This window comes from Embiotoca jacksoni, unplaced genomic scaffold (genome assembly GCF_022577435.1).
Source record: "Embiotoca jacksoni isolate LCO1_2020_lvr unplaced genomic scaffold, fEmbJac1.0.p SCAF_29, whole genome shotgun sequence".
In the NCBI taxonomy this organism is placed as follows: Eukaryota; Metazoa; Chordata; class Actinopteri; family Embiotocidae; genus Embiotoca; species Embiotoca jacksoni.
The window spans coordinates 3,188,431-3,208,429 of NW_027185380.1; the positions used below are offsets into that span (position 1 = coordinate 3,188,431).

The 19,999-nt window shown below is 44.4% G+C and overlaps 2 protein-coding genes and 1 long non-coding RNA gene across 4 annotated transcripts in view; 2 read left to right on the forward strand and 1 right to left on the reverse strand.

The window, feature by feature from the left end:
- The window catches only part of cdk19 (cyclin dependent kinase 19), a 61,459-nt gene extending 55,132 nt beyond the window's left edge, over positions 1-6,327 (reverse strand). For both annotated transcript variants that reach the window (XM_069161875.1, XM_069161876.1), the window contains exon 1: positions 6,097-6,327. In XM_069161875.1, coding sequence (XP_069017976.1) covers positions 6,097-6,224 — 128 coding nt within the window. In that variant the 5' untranslated portion in view covers positions 6,225-6,327. The remainder of the gene's footprint in view (positions 1-6,096) is intronic.
- Positions 6,328-7,840: 1,513 nt separating this feature from the next.
- Positions 7,841-14,773, forward strand: amd1 (adenosylmethionine decarboxylase 1). Its single transcript, XM_069161877.1, has 9 exons — positions 7,841-8,159; positions 11,553-11,639; positions 12,292-12,418; positions 12,558-12,660; positions 13,624-13,666; positions 13,891-14,035; positions 14,122-14,214; positions 14,295-14,450; positions 14,540-14,773. The coding sequence occupies exons 1-9, from the start codon at positions 8,047-8,049 to the stop codon at positions 14,681-14,683; spliced, it is 1,011 nt and encodes a 336-aa protein (XP_069017978.1). The 5' UTR covers positions 7,841-8,046; the 3' UTR covers positions 14,684-14,773.
- A 78-nt stretch (positions 14,774-14,851) lies between these two features.
- On the forward strand, positions 14,852-17,483 carry LOC138205703 (uncharacterized). Its single transcript, XR_011178894.1, has 2 exons — positions 14,852-16,592; positions 16,705-17,483. It is a non-coding gene; the product is annotated as an uncharacterized lncRNA (long non-coding RNA).
- The last annotated feature ends 2,516 nt before the right edge of the window (positions 17,484-19,999 follow it).

Below are 19,999 nucleotides of genomic sequence, written 5' to 3' on the forward strand. Positions count from 1 at the left end.
TGAACATCTCAATACCAAATAATCCTCCAGGCACTTTCAATGATCCGTTTGCAGATAAAGGGAGTCGCTTGGCAGCAGGTCCAGGCCTGAAGCAATCTTGGGTAGACGAGCACTGAAAAAGACTGACTGCTGCATCACCTCAAGTCTAATATTCAAAGTTACACTTGAAAATAGTCAATTAACCTGTTTTTGGATCTATACATTGTTTGGCCTTTACAATGTCAGGAAATACAGAAATATAACCATCAAAAGTCCCTGAAGCGCTCGCACCTTGTTGGATTACTAATGTAACAGCAGATCTTTAGAGGAAACACATCTGCTCGTGTGCAGACTGATGAGCACAATAATAATCTCTGATAATTGTTGTCTTTCCATTCCTATTCTTTTGCATGTTTTGTGGACCACTGCATGTGTGTAACAAGCAGAGTGCGAGTGCGTTGTGCACCCGCCTACTTGCATTGCGCTTGGTGCTTCTTTGCGGTGGGTGTAAGATCACAAACAGAAGACAAAAACTATACGAACTAGTTTGAAAGAGCATTTTATTCTCGTCACGTGTTTGTTTGTATTCTGATAGTAGAAGAGAAACTTTGCCTTTGATGCCTAATCAACATGCTGAAGCCAATAATAGAAACTAGTGGCATCAAATTTACAGCCGATGGTCAGCAACACACAACCCGACAACATCCACCGGCTGAGCGGTGGATTGTCTTCTCAGCCTTTGAGGCCACTGCACAGTTCTTGTGCTGGTTAGTGTGCATCAGCTCTGTCACTGTGTAAGCCTCTGCAATTATGTCACTGCGAGTTTAAGGCACCATCCCATCATATCTTTCTCAAAGATTTGGAGCACTGCGGTCTGCGGATGCACCGATGACTGGCCCTTGGTGTGTAGAAGGCAATGCCAGCGCCACAAAACCATGTTTATAAACCAGCAGAGACCAGCAGCACTGGAAATGTCTGGACAGAGTTTACTTTGGACCAGAACAAAGACTCAATGTTTCGCGTAATATCATCATAGTACACCCAGAAAAAACCTTACGAACAAGTCCTCCAACCTAAACAACCTTATTGGAGGTTTGTCCCGACCAACTGACAGGAACCGTAGGAGCGTACCGGCAGCAGGAGATGCCACAGACAAACTGTTCAAAATGAAGGTTGAAAAATAACTGCTGAACCTTTTCACAATTTGAAACCGCTGTGGTACCGTGAGCTTTGTAATGTTTGAAGAGCAGACTGGAACCGCCATCCAGACTGACATGCTTGTCCTGGAGGTTCAGGGTCATGATAGCCGACTTTGTGGTCCTACCAGTCGGCCTCTATGGGATGGCGATGTTAAATCAGCTTGGGAAGAGAGAACTGATATACTCTTACTGTGATATTATGCGAACTGCTGTCCAGTGTAGGAAACGGTTCCTGAAATGAGATGAAGGGTCTTAAAGATGCCAAACACCTAAAGAACACTCATCCCATATCCTGAAATCAGGTGCTAGAGTGATTATGAAGAGGGAACATAAGTAAACTATGCCCACGCAAAGCTCCCGATGCATTCATTTATTAAGCAATGTGCCAGAAACGTCACTGATGTTGTGGTTTTTAATAAACTGCGTCATGACATCCACCAACTGCCTGATTGAAATCCAATTCAACAGACAAGAGCCCACTTCATTTTTTTATACAATTAACTGAATTAACTGCAAAATCTTTGTTTAAATCATTTATATAAGTGGATGAAATATGTAAGACATTTACCAAACCTGTCTGTGGGATTTAAGTAAGGAAGTAAACAATCCTCCATTGGCAGCGTTGCATTTAGACCTGGTTTGAGATGGCAGAAGAACAATTTCACCTCAAGGTTGACACCAAAGTTGCACCGCATGAGCGCATCATTACCGACACAACCGTCGCTGCACTCTTCCACCATCTTGCTACAGCAGTTTACGTTGATCCACAAAAACAGAAACTCTACATGAGTGGAAAAGGCCCTTTGCGCTGACCCGTAACGCCAGAGCGCCTGGATCATATTTATGTTCCAGCTTTTCACCAGTATGATAATACGACCCAGGAAACAGATAGCGGGCCCCCGTTTTAAAGTCTAACTATTCTTATCCCCTCCATCCACCCCGACCTCCTCCCTGCACTGCTTTTGTGTCTTTTTAACATCACCTGACTTATTCTTTGCTACCAGTATAACTACTATGACGACTAGATGGTGCTGTCACTTGTAGGTACCCATACTTGCGAGGTTTTGGGTCTGTTGGTTGTGCTTGAAAATATTGAAGTCATTGTTGCTATTCAAGCAAGTCATTTCTTCTGTAATATGAATATAGCATTTGAAAGGATTTAATTTCAGCCCAGTATCACGCCACAGTGTGTAACACATCCGTTGGTCCACTAGAGGATACCGTGTCGGTGTAAAAATGCACAGGAATGGTTAGTTCAAGTTGGCACATTGGTGCTTAGTTTGAGCGACACAGATTTAATCGTGGCTGGTACATCGACAGTTCTAGACTTGACACATATGGAGAAAATCCATCAACTTCTTTAAAACACAAACATCTCCACACCTTGATGGGAGCGTTCTTTTTCTTGGTAAAGTTGCTATTGTTGTTGTTATTCCTTAAGCTTGAGGTGTGAAGCCAGCAAACATTAAGAACAATGTGGTGCAGTTTGTTCACCCAAGAAACTGGGATAATTCATTTCCAGCATCATATGCACTGGGGACAGAAAATGTAGTTTTCACTTTAATCAGCGTTACAGGTTAGGTTCACTGGGGATACACGATGCCCTCTGTTCCCATCGCTTCTCCATCGCTTCTCCATCACCTCTCCATCAGCTCTTCATCAGCTCTCCATCGCCTCTCCATCACTTCTCCATCACTTCTCCATCACCTCTCCTCTGAGAATACAAGTCAGGCTGAAGCACCAGCTGACAACAGCAACTCTCCCGATTCCCACTTATCATTGTGTACTTGAGTTTTCCAGGGATAGAAACAAGCACATTACACATTACAAGCTGTAGTACTGAGTCAGTGTTTGACTGGACCGATGTAGCTGTCAAGGCCGTAGCTTTTAAAACAAAACCAAAATCCTTTCAAACTCTTCAACTTTGCAACAGTGCTGACCGTGTTGGCCTCCTGATGGACGGTGGAGCTGAAATGCCAGCGCTCCTGGTCGTGCTGCGCTGCTTGGCTTACTTGAACAGCAGCAGACAGTTTGAATTATCGTAGCAGGGAAAGCATAGGTGCAATGAATGACATTAATGACAGCTGTACCTCATTCAAACAAGTCAGAACTGAGACACAGTGAAATATTATTAGTTGCAGCGCACTTTCCCCGCTTTGATAAGACATTTTTTTATCACCATTATTCCACTGGGATTTTCCTCTGATGACACATTAAACCTACAGTATCCTGTTGGAAAAGCATGTACGAATAAAGCCCCCATTATATCTTTTAGCTGCTGCACTTTCTCAGGAAAGTATTACTGAATATGAAGGCAGGATGACAGACTGATGATGCAGTGAAAAGAGCTTGACAGCTGCACAAAAACAACAATGAGCCAAAGAATGAATCTGAATTTAACATTGTTGTTTTTTTTATGAAAGCTCTTCAGTGAGCTGCACGCTGCATCACCAGCACAATCTAGAAGACCACTTGAGGATCAGTCTTCAACAAGCGCCCAGGTATGACTGCTGCAGAAAGGACTGCCGTGACCCAACAGTGTTCCCCTTTTGACCTCATCACGTCTCCATTATCGCAGCGAGGCCTGCAGCCTTGACTCAGCTTCTGCAACTGTGAGTCAACGATGAACAGAAATGATTTCATAGTTAGGAAGGCACCAGTCCGACTTCACTTTTCCTCTTCAACCGTTCAGCTCAGGCTGCTGACTGATACACAGCACGGGGGCTCTCTTTTCTCTTTGTTGTGTCACGCACAAATAACCTTGCAACTGCAAGTGCACTCAAATGAAGCAGCAGTCATTTTTAGCTCACCTCATTTTGAGCATAAATCAATCAGAGCAGCCCAATTCGACCCACAGTAACCCCTAACCCAACTCTGGCAAGCTGGTGCGTTCTCTCCTTATTCGTCAGTGCTGTAACATCCTAACCAGAATGACTAAGAACAGTAAATTTTGTGCAGCTAAAAAGTACATAATTCCAGTTTTATGGCAATGTACAGTGCAGTCAGGATTCAACTATCCAATTACATCCGCCTACGTTTTATCTGCAGAGCATTGTGGTTTTCTTGCTCCCTTCTGCTAATGCATACGTTGGTGTGTCCGGCATCAGTCGGTCCAGAGGACACGTTGAGGCAGTGAAACACTTGACAAGAATTTTATTTTATTTTTTTTTTAATTGGCAAAAACAATGTTTCTGACAATTTCTGCAAAACAATAAAAATACGCAGATTAAAAAGTGGTATTTTAATTATTCAAAAATTTTATTTTCAATTTCAAAAGTTAATTTTCTGTAAAATAAAATTACATTTTGGCCCGTGGCTCTCCATCCACATTAGCTCTTGTCCCTTCATAGGAAAGAATTAGAGCAGCTCTGTAGATGTTTTATAGTGTTGCAATATTTCAAATTCAACAACAACAGCGAAGACAACAGTACTTCCCGTTGATCGGCCACATCTGGCTGTTATCTGATCCTACATCACAGTATTTTAGTCCAAATGTTAATTAAAGTGTATTAATACAATTTCTATCAACAGTGCCTGATTATATTTACAGTTTTACAGCATCTAAGAAATTTAAGATGGATCTGTCAGCAATGCTCATGACAGTCTTTTATAGGTTGCAGTTGCTTTTACAATATTTTCATTGATAATTTGAACACTATCCAATAATATAGGTACATAAGTTCACAGAGGATATAAGAGGTCAAATCACATGCAACCATGAAATAAGGCCCCCACGGTCCCACATCCTCTGACCTGGACATGTAGAACCACCGCTTGTAAACATTTGAATTATACTGAAGTAGAATGATAATAAAATTGTATTATTACTATTGACACTGACTAACTACAGTTTTACAAGGCCGACTTATCTTGGCCTGATCTGGTCACCTGTCCCACCGGCTGTCACCTCTTCCCTTCAGCACGGTTTCTGTGCACACTTGGAACGCTTCTGTTCTCAAAGGATAATAAAGCAGTGACTCCTTTTTTCACAGCAATATCGAATAATACGGATATGACATGTTAACCCGACCCCTGAGGTGATTATCTACCAAATCTATCTAGTGTGTGGAATTAGTGAATATTTTGGATTTCTACAAACCGAGCTATAAGACTTAGGGTATGAAAAAGATACAAAGAGCACCTCCTAGTGCACTTTCCCCTTTAGTTAAGTGCACTTCTTGCATTTCATTTTCTTTCCACCGTGTCAGGTGAGAATGATTAACCTTTTGGCTCCCTCACACATCTCACTTGTGCTTTTCTACTGAAACTGCACTGGGAGTATAGTCGACTGGGAATTTGCCAATTTTGAGTAAGAACCGCCACCGCTGGCGGAGGAGAGCATGAACGTGAGAACATATCTGTCCCTCTTCCTGCTTCTCTTATATACATCGGGTTCACACATGCATCGAGCTGCCATATGCTTGAAGAGAGTGTCGAGATGAACTGGGGGGGGGGTATCAATCAATCAACAACAACAAAAAAGTTTGCATTGCTCAGTGGAAAAACTGGAGCCACGAAAAAACACTGCGATGTCACTACCGCGTGCAGTGACGACAGCAGAGCCCGCCGACGGGTTAAACACATGAAGGAGAACACCTCCAACAAGAGTCCAAAACAAACAGCAGCGCGGCTTTAGTGTGTTGTTTGGGGGGGTTACTGGGGAAGAGGAGGGGGGGGAGAAGGAGGGAGGTGTGTGTGTGTGTGTGTGTGTTGAGGGGGGGGGGGGGGGGGGGGGGGGACCGATGGTGAGTGAGTGAGCGCGTTACATGAAAACAAAAACACAGAGACGCGGGTTATCGCTTCGGGGAGGTTCCGACCCAAACGGCCCGTCCAGCGCCGAACCGAGCTGTGCGTTCACAACGTGCATCCGGCAGTCAGCTTCATTCAGCACAAACAATAAGGTTCTCGGTTCTCTTACCCGTCTTTGCGCTTAGCTTTATAAACGTGCCCGTAGGTGCCTCGACCCACTTTGCAACCTTCATATTCGAACAGATCTTCTACTCTCTCTCTCTCGGCCGCCAGCTTTGTTTTGAAGTCGTAATCCATTTTAACCCATAAATACGTCTTAATTTACAATAAAATAAAATATTAATTATTACATGCATTAATTAAATAATCTGGTCGTTTTATTCCCCCACCATTTCCTTGTTTGGGATTTTGGTCTGCTCCGCTTAATGTTCACTGGCTCGTTGACGTTTCTAATTGGCGCGCAGGGCTTGCTGGGTAATGTAGTTCGCTTTGAGCGGGCGCCGCTGTTCGCCTGCTCGGAAGTGGAGATGTAGAAAACTACAACCCGCGTTTCTCGCTGCGGTTTGTTACACTTTGTGTACTCATGAACGCTCTTCAAACATGCAGCCATCGGTGATTTGAGTTTGCTGTCGTATTCTGTTGTCAAGATAAGGTGTAAATTATCAGTGAAACTCCTGCTGCCCTCGCAGCACATTGTTATTATTATTATTATTATTATTATTATTATTAATTAATGTCAGTTTGCAAAAAGTAGTGTTTGCAGTTATGTTATGTATTATTTGGTGCGAGATGGACTTGTTACGTTTTTTTGCATTTACAATGGAACAATACACACCAAGCCCTCTACTAATAACACCGGTCCATTAAAATGCACTCCATTAAAACAGCTCTGAAATAAATTCTACTTTTAAGCAAGGCAGTAATTGTACTTTATGTTTATTATTGAGGTCCCAGTGGATGATGGAAGTGTTCTCTGACTGAATCGGATTGAAAAGTTTCTAATGTTCCCCACTTCATGTATGTTAATCGGGTGGACAAACACTTTTCACTATGACTTCATTAATAAGAAGAGTTGTCATCATTCTGACAATGTCAACAAAAACTTAAAATGTATAAGCCTCATGAAAGTAGGCTAGTAGCTATGGCAGAGCTTGTGCACTGGATTGTATTAGACTCAACAGATGTTCCTTGTAAAGTGCTCTGTGAGAGTAGCAATAAATAATAATCATAATCATAATCATAATCATAATAATAATAATGAAGCATCATGTGGTGATAAAATGCAATGAAATAAAAAGTGAAAAAATTTAATGAACCATAATGTACATTTTCTTTAACTGCAATCAGCTTTCTGGCTCATTTTAAAACAGGAAATGTATTTCTGTATGTAGTAATGTTATTTTTGTTATTCATAACTCAAAGTAAAACTTGTTTAACTGTTTGGAGTACAAACAATAAATTAATGCATCACGATCGTGCAGTAGTATGTGAAAGAAATAAAATATTAGAGCCACGTAATCCATATGAACCGAAGCAAAACATGTCAGAAACAGCCCTTTATACAAATGTGCCTTAATGTTGAAGCTGTAAAGTAGATTTATACAATAATTACGTGTTTTAGTCCCATATATTAAAAACAGACTTAAATTAACATCACTTACGGTCGTATTAATAAAACATCCTTCTATAATGTCGTTTGGGCCACAGACTACTGCATCATATTTTCTGTACCGAGCAGAGCACGCTTTTGCGCGCACGCTATAAAAATACGGTGTCACGTGAGGAAACCCTTGACGGACCCTTCCCTGGACCAATCCCGCGTTAGAATCCCGGGCTCTCGGATCCGATTGGTTTGACGCGGGGCTGACGTAATATCTGACAGCATATAAAATCCCCGCGCGAGCTCCAGTCAGTGCTCTACACAGTATGGCCGGCGACATTAGCTAGCACTCGCTAACGCTATTCTCTGCAAAAGGGAAGACGGTAACTCAAGAAAATCAACACCTGGATTGCTTAAAGGACTGTACCTCAATAAATTATAACGGATCGAGGACGGATTAATTAAGCCGTAAACTTTACAATCGACGTTTGATATTTTTTGTTGGGTGTCTGTTGTCTCATGATGGAAGATAACGGTGCACATTTCTTCGAGGGGACCGAGAAGCTGCTGGAGGTGTGGTTCTCTCGGCAGGATGAGACCAAAGGAACCGGGGACGTCCGGACCATCCCAAGGTTTGAGTCCCCTTTCAGTGTCTCGGGTCCTCGGCGGAGCGCGCCCGGACCTCGGCGCCGGCCACATGTTTCTCCTCCGTCCCTCCGCTTCGCTCGTGACACGTAGCCGCTTACGGATGATTTAATTACAATTAAAATAATAAAAAAGTGGTTTTCCCGGTTGTTAGTTTGTGTCCCGTGAACCGGTAGTTTGACACGAGTTTGGGTAGAAATGGAGGCTCGGACTCCCGGAGCCCACCACCATCACCACCCGAGCGGGCTAGCTAACATCGTCATTGGAAAATGGCCACCTCCCCCTCCAGCTCCTCCGAGCTGAGTCATTCATTCTCCGCTCTGCTCGTTTTACGGCAATAAAACGGGTCGGTGCCGCTCGGCCCGGCTCGGCTCGGCTCCGCTGGACGGGTTTACAAACCGTCTTTTTTTTCTTCTCTCTTTTTTTTTTTTTTTTTTTTTTTTAACCCGAGTTAGCGGGCCGCCCGCCAGCTAACTCTCGCTACTTCCGGGAGAAACCGCTCCGTTATTCAGGTTCATGAACGACTCGTGAAGATCTGCGGCGGAAATTCACGGAGAGTTTGATGTGTTCGGTCGTCGCGACATGTCGGACCTTCGGGGCCGACGCGAGGCGGGTTTGTTCACCCTCCCCGGGGCTCAGCGCGCACGCGTCGTTTTTATTTAATTCACCGGGATGTTTTATTTAATTCACTTTAACGGTGTTTTAGTTGTGCTGTAAATAAGGAGACTTTTTTTTTTTTTCCTGCGTCACTCAACATGGGGGGGGGGGAGAGAAAGAGGGGGGGGCAGTCTGGTGTATCTGATGCATGTGGTCATCACCGCGTGCTGCTTCAGCGGCAGCGACACCACACGTGCACACGCACGCGCACGCACACACCTCACTCTTGACAACCGCACGCGGTCCACCACAGACCTGCCGTGTAGGTTTCAACTAAATGTGTCCGTAGTTCTGGTTCCGGTCACGTTTGCAGCCATGCAGCCACGCCCCTCCCGGGTCCTCTGATTGGCTCCTGGATCTCTGGGAGCTGCTTCGGGGCACCGGGCTGCGTTCAAGGGACAAGAGGCGGTAATGGGACGTTCAGTGTGGAGGGTTAAAAAATAAAAAATAAATAAATAATGGCTTTTGACCTTTGACCTCCATTCAGCACTACAAAACCGACTTCTTCCTGGTTACCTCAGGCTTCAAGGAGCTTGGAGCAAACACAACAAAGTTAACAACAGTGTATGTTGGCCATATGTCTGTGTGATGGTAAAGAAAATGGCCACTGAGGCAGGACAGGCTGGCTCCTCGTGTGTGTGTGTGTGTGTGTGTGTGTGTGTGTGTGTGTGTGTGTGTGTGTGTGTGTGTGTGTGTCTCTTCAGGACAATGATTTACAGCAGCTGGTCTCTTCCTGGTTTAAAAGCTCCACTCTCTTCAGTCTCACCTGTCTCTGGTTTGTCCTTCTGAAGCGGATGCTTTCTTCTTTTACCTTTTTTTTTTTGTTTTTATATTTTAATTTATTTTCCCATCTTTTGTGTAATGAGCGGCCAGCGGTGGCGGTTTCGGGCCAAATCTGCTGCTCACCGAGTGACTTTACTGGTCATTAACCAGATCAGATGTCAGTTTAAGACAAACGAGTGGCTGAATGAGGACCGGTATTAATTTCCAGCCAGAGGGCAGATTACCGGCTCAGAGGGACACGGTTGGGATCAGGCTCGCTGGACCGCCGCCAATGTCCAAATAAGTCCACAAGGGCATCTGATTCACAAGCTCGCTCACATTACCTCCGCTGCCATTCCTCAGGGCGACATGGCAGCTCCTGGTCCGAAGGCCCGCCAACAGTTTCACATCCAACCACTTCACTGACGTCCCCCTGCTGTTGGCCAAGCGCTGCTTTAGCAGCTTATTCATATCTGCGGTTCTGTTTGGCAGCCATTCCCGGAGACCTCCCTTTTCTTGAAGGGAAATGTGATCCCTCCCGGCAAGCAGAAATAGCTGCTGGTGTGGGTTTCGCAGGGAAACGGGAGCCGTCTCGAGTAACGTTGTCCCTCCGGTATGAGGCCGAGAAGCCGGCGTGTTGCGACAGCGCTGATGTTGTGCTAGTGTGAAATATGGGATCGTAAAAGTCTCGACTGGACCAGCGTCCACCGGCGGAGTTTGTTCTTGTTGCTCTAAAGGTGGAAGGACATTAATCGGGTGTCTTAATGCACATTTAAAAGCTGATTTAGTGCAGGAATGTGACTGTAAACATGCTGACGGGGAGAGCTGAAATCCTTTTCCTCTTTAATTGTTGTCAGTCTCGTTCTAAATTGTATTTACTGCCAATTGACACGAAGCATGTTGAGCCTCAGACGCACAATAATTCCCTTTCTAACAGGTGATGTCGGGTGGAGCTGTGACGCCCGCGGCACAGCGTAGTTTGCTGTTATGCAATTCTTTGCAAATTAAACGGTGTGCGTGTTTTGTCTCTGAACCAGTGGCTCCTGAGAACGGAGCCTACAGACCGACGTTTTGACTTGTCAAACCAGAACGGTTGAAACCAATTCAGTTAACTAACTCGGTTTGATTGGGTTTCTGAGTGACAGCTGTTACCGCCTGCATGAGACCTGCTCGACCTGGGTTTCTTTAATCAAATACAGAAGGCTGCACACTACGTATTAGTGTGCTTTTTTTTTTTTTTTTTTTTTTTTAATGCATTTAGTCTCTTCAGAGCCCTGTATATTTATGTGCCATATTGTGGTGCTTTGTTAGGTTGCTATGGCGACGAAGAGTCCCCGACCTGAACCGGCTGCACTTTAGTTGCATAGTGGAGTCCACGTCGAAGAGCACCTGCTTTCCTGAAGCGCCGAGTGTTATCAAATGAAGTGTCTCTATTTGGGTATTTTGTGGTGGAGCTTTATTGAAAAGTGAGTTGATTAGAGTTTCCACATGAGCCTTCAACAGCACAGCCGTGATCACCTCGGCTCACTGTGGACATGGGTTGGGGTTTTCGGATCAGTGCTGTCGCTGCTCAGAGGAGCGCTGCTGTTGTCCAACTGAGGCCCGTTTGTCAGTCAAGAGGATCTGTCCGTCTCCCGGTCACTTCCTCGGTCAGCTGCGTACTTCTCGTGAGCTTCCTGTGGCGGAGTGGGGAATCGGCCCGGCTGCTTTTCCAAGGTTGTAACGAGAACGTGACGCAGCTGCTTTTTTGCACTGCAGCTGTCTTTGGGGAGGGAGGGGGAGGGGGTGCACAGCAGCAGCAGCGTCTGTCATTTTCCAGTTTCTCTAGGAACAATGAAGCAGAGCCAGTTTAAAAAATAAATTAAAAAAAAAAAAAAAACGCGTGACCCTGCAGCCTCTGAACCTGAAGCATCGTGTTGTTGTGGTAAACACATGCTAAGCGCTGCTCTTCTTTCTTTCAGGTTTGAGTGGGACAAACTTTTGGAGAATGTGCACTGTTTGATCATAAGTGTGACAAAGACTGACAAGCAGGAAGCTTATATACTCAGGTGAGTCTGTACTTCCAGGACGTCTGCCGGGTTTCCTGATTAGAAGGCAGGTGGGATTAGACAGCGGTCACCTGTAAGCTGCTTGCCATTGATAACACCAGGGCCCGTCTCAAGGTCCGGCCCGTCTCACGGTCCACTTTATGAGGGGGACCGGTGATGTGAATAGAAGTCTGATATGAGCCCACAGTTTAAGCGGTTACACTCCAACTCAACCCTGTCTGGCAGGTTAAACAAATTCCCGTCACGGCAACCAAGAAGGGCTTTTAATTATTTTGTCATGTGACAGAGTTTAATCTGTGTCTGACACACATTGCAGCCAATACTCTACAAATGACTTGTAACCAGGAAAGTAGTGTGAACAAATACTTTGTTTTCTGGTTCCTGCCATCAGATGGGCGAGTTTCCCACGAGCGAGTCATACTGTGACTTCTTCTGAGTCATAATTACTGCTGTATGTGGCCAAAACATTGCTGCTTTAGCTCCTCCTACCTACACCATATTAAATGTATATTTGAAAGACAGCGGGTCGTAGGTGGAAGATAACCAATAGATAATCCCCATTTGTGTAATTAATGACTCAGTAACACATGAATGAAGTTTCAGTCCAGGTGTTAATGTTGTGTTGCTGTTGTTTTTTTTTGTGCGTTCCCAGTGAGAGTAGCATGTTTGTCTCCAAGAGACGTTTCATTTTGAAGACGTGCGGAACCACCCTCTTACTGCAAGCACTGGTGCCTCTGCTGGAACTCGCCAGGGAGTACTGCGGCTTCGATACCATCGAGGTTAGACGCATGCGGTGTTTAATGAACTGTGTAATGCTTCATATCGCATACAAGTGATGCAACTTTATCCACCACTAATGTGTCCCTCATCGGACCCTTTTTTTTTTAAATTTTGTTTTTTATTTTGTTTTCGTTTCAGAATTTCTTCTACTCCCGCAAGAACTTTATGAAGCCAACCCATCAAGAGTTCCCTCATCGAAACTTCCAGGAAGAAGTGGACTTTCTCAGCCAGATTTTCCCAAGTATGCAACACATCCTTTTTGACATTTCATGATTCTCCTTTTTTTTTTTTCTTTCAAAAATGCAGTTTGGAGTGTCTGCAGGTGTTAACCCTTGTGTTGTCCTTGGGTCAAAATGACCCGCAGCTGTGTTCAACCAAGTTCTATTTTTATTTTCATATTTTTTGGGGATCATTGGTGACAAGGAGGCTGTGAGGGTTTCTTTAAAGAATGATGACCGATGATCCCAAAAAATATAAAAAATATAGAAATAAAATAGAACTTGGTTGAACACAGCTGCGGGTCATTTTGACCCGAGGACAACACGAGGGTTAATGTGTTGATCTCCGTTTCCTCAAAAAGCCCTGAAATCACTTTGAAAGTAATATTTAAGACAAAAACAAAATTGTGATAGATAGGTATATATTTTTATTTTATTTAGCGTAAAACGGCTTATAAATGCCCGGCACTGTTGTTCCATCGACTCCATGCGTGATCCCAGCATGTTACTGGAACCTTCGATGTGGATGGTTCTGTGAAGCCTTGGTATTTCTAGAATGGCCCATGTTTTGTCACTATTGAACTTTACTGCCACCTGCTGGACTCTGACATGCAGCAGACAAACACCCTCCCTATGTTAATGAGAGCGAAGATTGACTTGTGGCTCCGCCCTGTGAGGTGGATCTGAACAGGGTCTTCCGTTGCACGTGCTTCATCCTTCTAGCAAGCTCCATTGAAACCAGGCGGGTAGTTTTTCCACAATCCTGATGACCAATAAACCACACTGAACACACAAACATCCTCAGCGGAGGTAAATCCTGAAATGATCGACGCCTCTTTCAGACTTTTGTTCATGTATATCTGAGTTTCTACGACCAGGAGTCCCGAAGAAGTCACCTTTTGGTTTCTAGAGATTAAATGGACAAACGATGCAATAGACAGGACTTGACGCAGATGGTAACGTGATATTTCTTTGCCTTTGTTCAGATGGTGCAGCGTACTGCATGGGACGTTTGAACTCTGACTGCTGGTAAGCATCACATCCTCCACTGGCTGAGACTTGTGTGTCCGTGGTGTCGCCAATAATGGTGGAGATGTCGTTGGCATGCTCTGATGACGGCTAAAAGAAGCATCGGTGCGCAGCTGCAGTGACTCCGCCTCGGCAGGAAGTTGCTGCGTGACACTGTGATTGTAGCTCTGACAGCTTCTGCATCCTGTGCCCCGCCCCCACCCGCCCTCCCCAAACACCTGCAGGTACCTGTTTACCCTGGACCTACCAGAGTACTGGGAGAACAAGCATGCAGACCAGACGCTGGAAGTTCTGATGAGTGACCTCGATCCAGCCATTATGGACCAGTTCTATATGAAAGATGGTGTTTCTGCAAGTGATGTCACTCGTGTAAGTGGATCGACAGCTCTCGGCTTCTGGGTCAACCGGGAGCAGGCCCACAAATGCTAAAAGCTCGTCTTGCTTCCTCTTTTCAGATGAGTGGAATTCGTGACCTGATACCAGGTTCTGTGATCGACGCCACAATGTTCAACCCTTGTGGATACTCAATGAATGGAATGAAGACTGACGTGAGTGAGCGTTGCGTCGCGTTGCGTCCGTCAGATGCTCGAGGGTTTGTGACGTTGTGTGTGTGTGTGGTCTTGTGCAGGGGACCTACTGGACCATCCACATCACCCCGGAGCCAGAGTTCTCCTACGTCAGCTTCGAGACCAACCTCTCCCAGACGTCGTACGATGATCTGGTCCGGAAGGTTGTGGAGGTGTTCAAGCCAGGAAAATTTGTGACTACGCTTTTTGTCAATCAGGTGCGTTTTTAAAAACCCCCAACGCGTTTCTACTCGGTGTGATTTTGAAGTCAAAGTGTCACTGAGTGGTTTCTGTTTGCCCCCCGCAGAGCTCCAAATGTCGCAGTGTCTTTTCTGTTGCCCAGAAACTGGAGGGCTACAAGCGTCTCGACCGCCAGTTGGCTCAGTTCAACGATTACAATTTTGTCTTCACAAGCTACGCCAAGAACCGGCAGCAGAACCAGCAGAGCTGAGGGTTGAGGATGAAGAAGAGGCGCAAAAAGAAAGGCGGCCCCCCGGGGCTCCCCCCTTGCGGCCGGCTTCACCCCCCAGTAGAGAGCTTGTCGTCTTCCCCTCTCTCCTCTTCCTCTCTCCCCCTCCCCACTTTCTCCTCCAGTTTGAGTTGTTTGCATTGTTGTACCTGTGACTTAGACCTCCTGCATGAAAGCTCTTTTCTCCGTTTCGATATTCTAGCTCACTCTTGCTGTGATCTTGAAGTGCATGTAGAGGAATTAAACACGCTCAGTCTGAGGCTGTCCACCGGTGCCCAGTACAACGATCCCTTCCTGCAGGTCTCCCCCCTCATCCCCCACAGACAAGGCTTCCGCCCCCACTAGGCCCGGCCCTGGCCTGCTCAGATCAGACCGCCCCTTGAGAGCTCATCCCTCCGGTCACATTTCCAGTCGGCCCCCAGCCGTCTCTCGCTGATGAAACCAGTTAATAAGTGCACTTTAAACCTGGTTGCTCCTGGTACGAACAGCAGGCCGACCTTCTCGTCGCCCGTCTGATTGAATGTAGTCGCGGTAAGCGTCTGGCGTCGTCGGGAATGCCTCGCTTACCGTTTTTTTTTTTTTATGTTGCACTATCGGATCAAAGGTTTGCATCTTTTTGGTCGGTGTGGTCTTCGGTTACTGTAAACTGGTCAAAGATTTCTGCTTTGCTGGGCTGTGAAGCTCTTAATTTCCTCCCAACAGCTCCTCCCCCTCGACAATCACGTTTATCCACCCGGACGAGCTCGTAACGACGTCTGCCTGAGAAAATGATTCTGAATCATTTTAAGACATTCAGCATTTTTTGATTTTCTCTTTTCTTTTCTTTTGACCATCATGCTGACTACAGGAAGCCTCTGGGTCTTCAGCACTCAATTTCAAGACTAAAAAAATTTCTATAATTTCACATGAATTGGTTAAATGGAGAACTGATTGTAGCGCAGCGCCGTGCAAAGTGGCCCGTTCACCGTCCTTCGAATGTACACCTCCAGAGAAAGAAAAGCCTGGACCGGGTTTGATCTGAATGTACCACTCCAGGAGAGCCCACACACACACACGCACACACACACACACACACACACACACACACACACACACACACACACACACACACACACACACACACACACAGGGCTCACAATGCCCCCTGCTGACCAGCCATTGTCCCCCCCCCCCCACCGCACCCGTGACGTGGAGGAGAGGCAGCCCTGCTGTCTGCCCCCCATCCCCCCGTACCCCCCGTCCCACTCTGAATGGCCAAATAATGATTCAAACACTTTTTCTTTTTTTTTTTATTAGTTGCCCAGCAAAGCATTTCTCTTTTTCCTGCATAATATCCATCCTCCCTCTCTCTTTCCGCCCCATACAGAAACCTATAGGCTCACAATGGAGCCCCCGGTCTGAGCATGCCAGGGTGATCCCGGATCATTCCACGTGTAACTGCTGCATAAACTGCAGGTTTATTAAATTTATTGTGCGCAGACATCTTTTGCAGTGAATTGGTCGAAAATGTCACACACCCCCCACCCCCAGCAGCTTTTTTTTTTTTTTTCCTTTTTTTGTTTTGGGTCAATGCCCTTTGTTCATTGAGGGGGAAAATCTTGTGACACCATGGTGCATGTGACTACTCGTGGCGTGTTGCTTGACTGTAGTGTAGCGCCGTCTCTTCCTCCTCTTCTGTCTGTAGGTCTGTGCGTCACCTTCCTCTTGTTTTACCAGCTCAGAGCATCCTGATGTTTTGGATCAGCGGGATTCTTTTTTAAAAAAATTTCTTCTTCTTTTTTTTTTTTTTTAAAAGGGGTCAGGTTAACTTGGACTTTCTCATTTTGAGCTGCAGACGAGCGCTGAAAGCAGTTTAGGTTTCTGGCTTCTTCCTTCACGGCCTCCATCCACGGTTTGTTCTGTTCAGTGGTGCGAGAATGAAATTTTAATTTTGACTTGAAAGGAGTCCTAACATGCTTTCAGTGCTGCGTTTCAGTCTAATCTTCTGTCTGAAATATGTGCAGATTGCATCACCCGAGACCCTCGACATGCTAGTTGGACCAGAAGTGTTGGTGTGAGAGCTGGAACTTGGAGTTGCTTCTCTCTAGTTTGTCTCTCATGGCTTGTTGGAGAGGTTTCATTCTTTTCCTGAGGACCAATCTCTGCTCTCACATGAACAACTCTCAACTGACTGTCACATGGACTTTTGATAACGGTCTGCCGCGACTGTTACACGGCTTCTTCTTTTTTTCTTTTCTTTTTCTAAGAAGTGAAACTAGCACTGTTCCAAAATATTCAAGGAGTTTTAATGCTTCCTGTTGTTGGATTAAGTACATTTTAGCCTTGTTGATATGGATCATTGCTATTTTGTTTATTTTTTTATACAGTGAACCCAAAATGCATTTTTGCAGTTGAATGGTGATAGAATTTTATACAAAAAATATTTTGTATTTCTGCTGCGGACCAATCTTTTTCCTTTTTTTTTTTTTTTTCATCCCTTTCTGTCCAAATGTTTATTTTGTTGTAAAACTAGTGTTCCCAACTAGTTAATTTTAAAGTTAAGAGATGACCTTATCGAAGCGGACTAAATCATGTTAGAAACCACTTCCTTTCCGTGAATCTTCTGAGGACGGGTGAGTCAGAAGAACCCCCTGGGTGAGAGGGTGCAGTTGCAGGATGTACTGAAGGAGAAACTTTGCTGTTCTAATTCTTTCTTTTGCTGTTCTTTGGATGGTCAAGATGTGCTAAATATATCTGTGCTACGAGCTTGATGCTTCAATAAAAAAGATACTTATCTGTGCAATTGGTCTGCTTGTTTTATTTTTGAATGTTCATGTTCTCGGTTGTAACTGTAGTCTTCATTGACTCGAAGCTACAAGAAATGTAAGGAATTGGATAACCAACGGAGGATGTCGCCATCCAACCCGATATCACTGCAAAGCGTGAAATAGACACGCAGGACCTCTCCAGCAAAAGCGCGAGTGGCCACGCTTTGGCCGCTAGACACGACGGTTTCACGTTTTGTAAGCGTGAAACTTGCACACGCGTACAAGTAACGTGACGAAGGATCGTGGGCTGGTGTTCAATCAGACTCCATGGGAGGTTCCAATCCAGAAGATTAGTGTTGTTTTGTTTTCTGCTCTGACCATGTTGTTTTTGCAACTTCATGTTTTTCCTGAAAGTTTAATTCTCCTGTAAATCACATGGCTGTATCCATGCAGTAGGCTTCATTTTGTCCACTCCAGGAAAACGTGGAAATGTCACGCCACAAAAGGCCAAAGCGTGGCTATTTCACATTTTGCGATAGTGGAATGATGGTGATCTCGACATCAATGAGTCATTGCACAACCAACGGACACCAAAACTTCTGTCACTTATGCAAGAAGCCACCAATACAAGGTCTACATGCGTCTTAAATAATACAAATAATAAATCGATAAGCCTTTTACTTCCTCATTGACATATAGTTATGAAGGAAGTACATTCAATCGAAATGGTCTTTTATGATATATAAGTGGACTTGTGCAGGTGGTATCCAGGAGTTGAACAATATCCCAAAGAAAATGATCACGAAGTATTTTTCAGTGGCATCAGAAGCTGGTTTGGCCCTGAAATAACTTCCTGTACATGTTGAGAATAATAGTCTCAGTTTCTGAAACTTTGAGCACCCTTCAATGTAAAGTTCCCTCAGTTGCAGAATATTTGAGGGTTTCTTGAATGTCCTGCAGGTTTCTTTCAACCCCCCCCCCCCCCCCCCCCCAACAACATTTCAGTGGGATTCAAATCAGCTGTTCTGTAAACCTCCATTTGTCCTTTGTGAGTCATTCCCTGGTGGATTTGCTGGTGTGTTCAGGAACGTTAAAAGTCCACTCAAATTTGAGACAGATGATCTTCTAGCTGTCTTTGATGTGATGCTGAATCGGTGACTGAAATCTGCCCAGTCCGGGAGGCAGTGAAACCCCGACCATGACATTTCCACCACCGCACTTCACAGCTCATATGAGCTCCTTCAAACATGTCAAACATTACTGAGGCCAGACAACTTTGATCCATCTGCTCGGAGCACATTAACCCAAAACTGTCAGCTCTTTGTCTTCGTGTTCATTGGCGAACTGGAGTTTTGCTCTCAGGCTCTTTTTAGACAGCTAAGGCTTTTTCCTGGCACGCCTCCCAGGAAGGTCAAATGTGGACAATCTCCTTCTGACTGTGGATGCAGACATTTTGACACCAAGAGATACAAGAGGAGCTTCACCACCTTTATCTGCAGGCCCTGGTTCAGACACAATCAAATGGAAAAAGTCAACAACTTCCACAGGATCCGTCTCTTTTCACTTGATTGGCCAGAAGGAGCTGTGCGGTTAAAGGAAGGCTGAAGTCACCCACACACCACACTGTTTTATGTTGTTGAATCTACAACTCATAAATAATTAATCTATAATGCATCATATTTCATAAACTGAACAAATATGTTGTGTGTGAAACTAGAAGCTACAGCTCTAAAATGAATGTAGTGGAGTTAAAAGTATGGAATAGCTGTGGTACCATAAAACCAGTATGTCAACATTACACTGAACTACTTAAGTAAATTAACCTCGGGACTTTCCACCATTGCCTGTAATTACTAAAACAAAACAAGAGTAAAAAAAAAAAAAAGAGAGATGGAGGAGGAGTGAGTTTCCTTTTACAGCAGCACTGGGAGAATGATATGCAGTACGTTCTCCCTCCTTATGTACTGGTTCATCTCTGTTCATCACAAGATTCTCATAAAGTATGTAAATATTGCTGAGCTGGTGTTTTTTTTAAGACGGTTGTTGTTCTCAGGGCAGAACAGCTCAGCCTTGATGCATGCTGCTGTCTTTTCCATGACGCCATTGTATCATCACAAACTCTGTTAATCTTTCGATTTAGTAGATAATTGTTTCATAGTATAGAAAGCACATATAATCTGAGATGAGAGGAATTAGTTTTAGTTTTAACTCATAATTAGTAAATTTGTAAGTCAAATTTTGGCTTGAAAAATATATTTTTTTAAATCATGACTAAATGTTCATTATTATTGTTTAATGCTGGAGAGTGAAGCACGGCATCTTTTAAATGAACTAAAACATGATTCATATGAGGGTTTATATTGTATGTGTAAATGTTGGAAAAGATATAATCATTCAAAATTTGATGTTAAAAATAAAAATGCAGAATGTTGAACATCAGAGTAAAAAAAAAAATAGTACTAGAAGTATTACTGTGTATTTAACCCATTAAAATAAATGTTATTTTCTTTTGTAAATAAAAAATGGGAGCCAGTTTCTGTGTGTGAAGATT

Excerpts from the sequence above, each read along its gene's own strand:
- amd1 (XM_069161877.1), top strand. The coding sequence starts at position 8,047 with ATGATGGAAGATAACGGTGCACATTTCTTCGAGGGGACCGAGAAGCTG. Across the intron at positions 14,036-14,121 it reads CTGCAAGTGATGTCACTCGT|ATGAGTGGAATTCGTGACCT; the intron begins GTAAGTGGATCG and ends TCCTCTTTTCAG. Across the intron at positions 14,451-14,539 it reads CTACGCTTTTTGTCAATCAG|AGCTCCAAATGTCGCAGTGT; the intron begins GTGCGTTTTTAA and ends TGCCCCCCGCAG.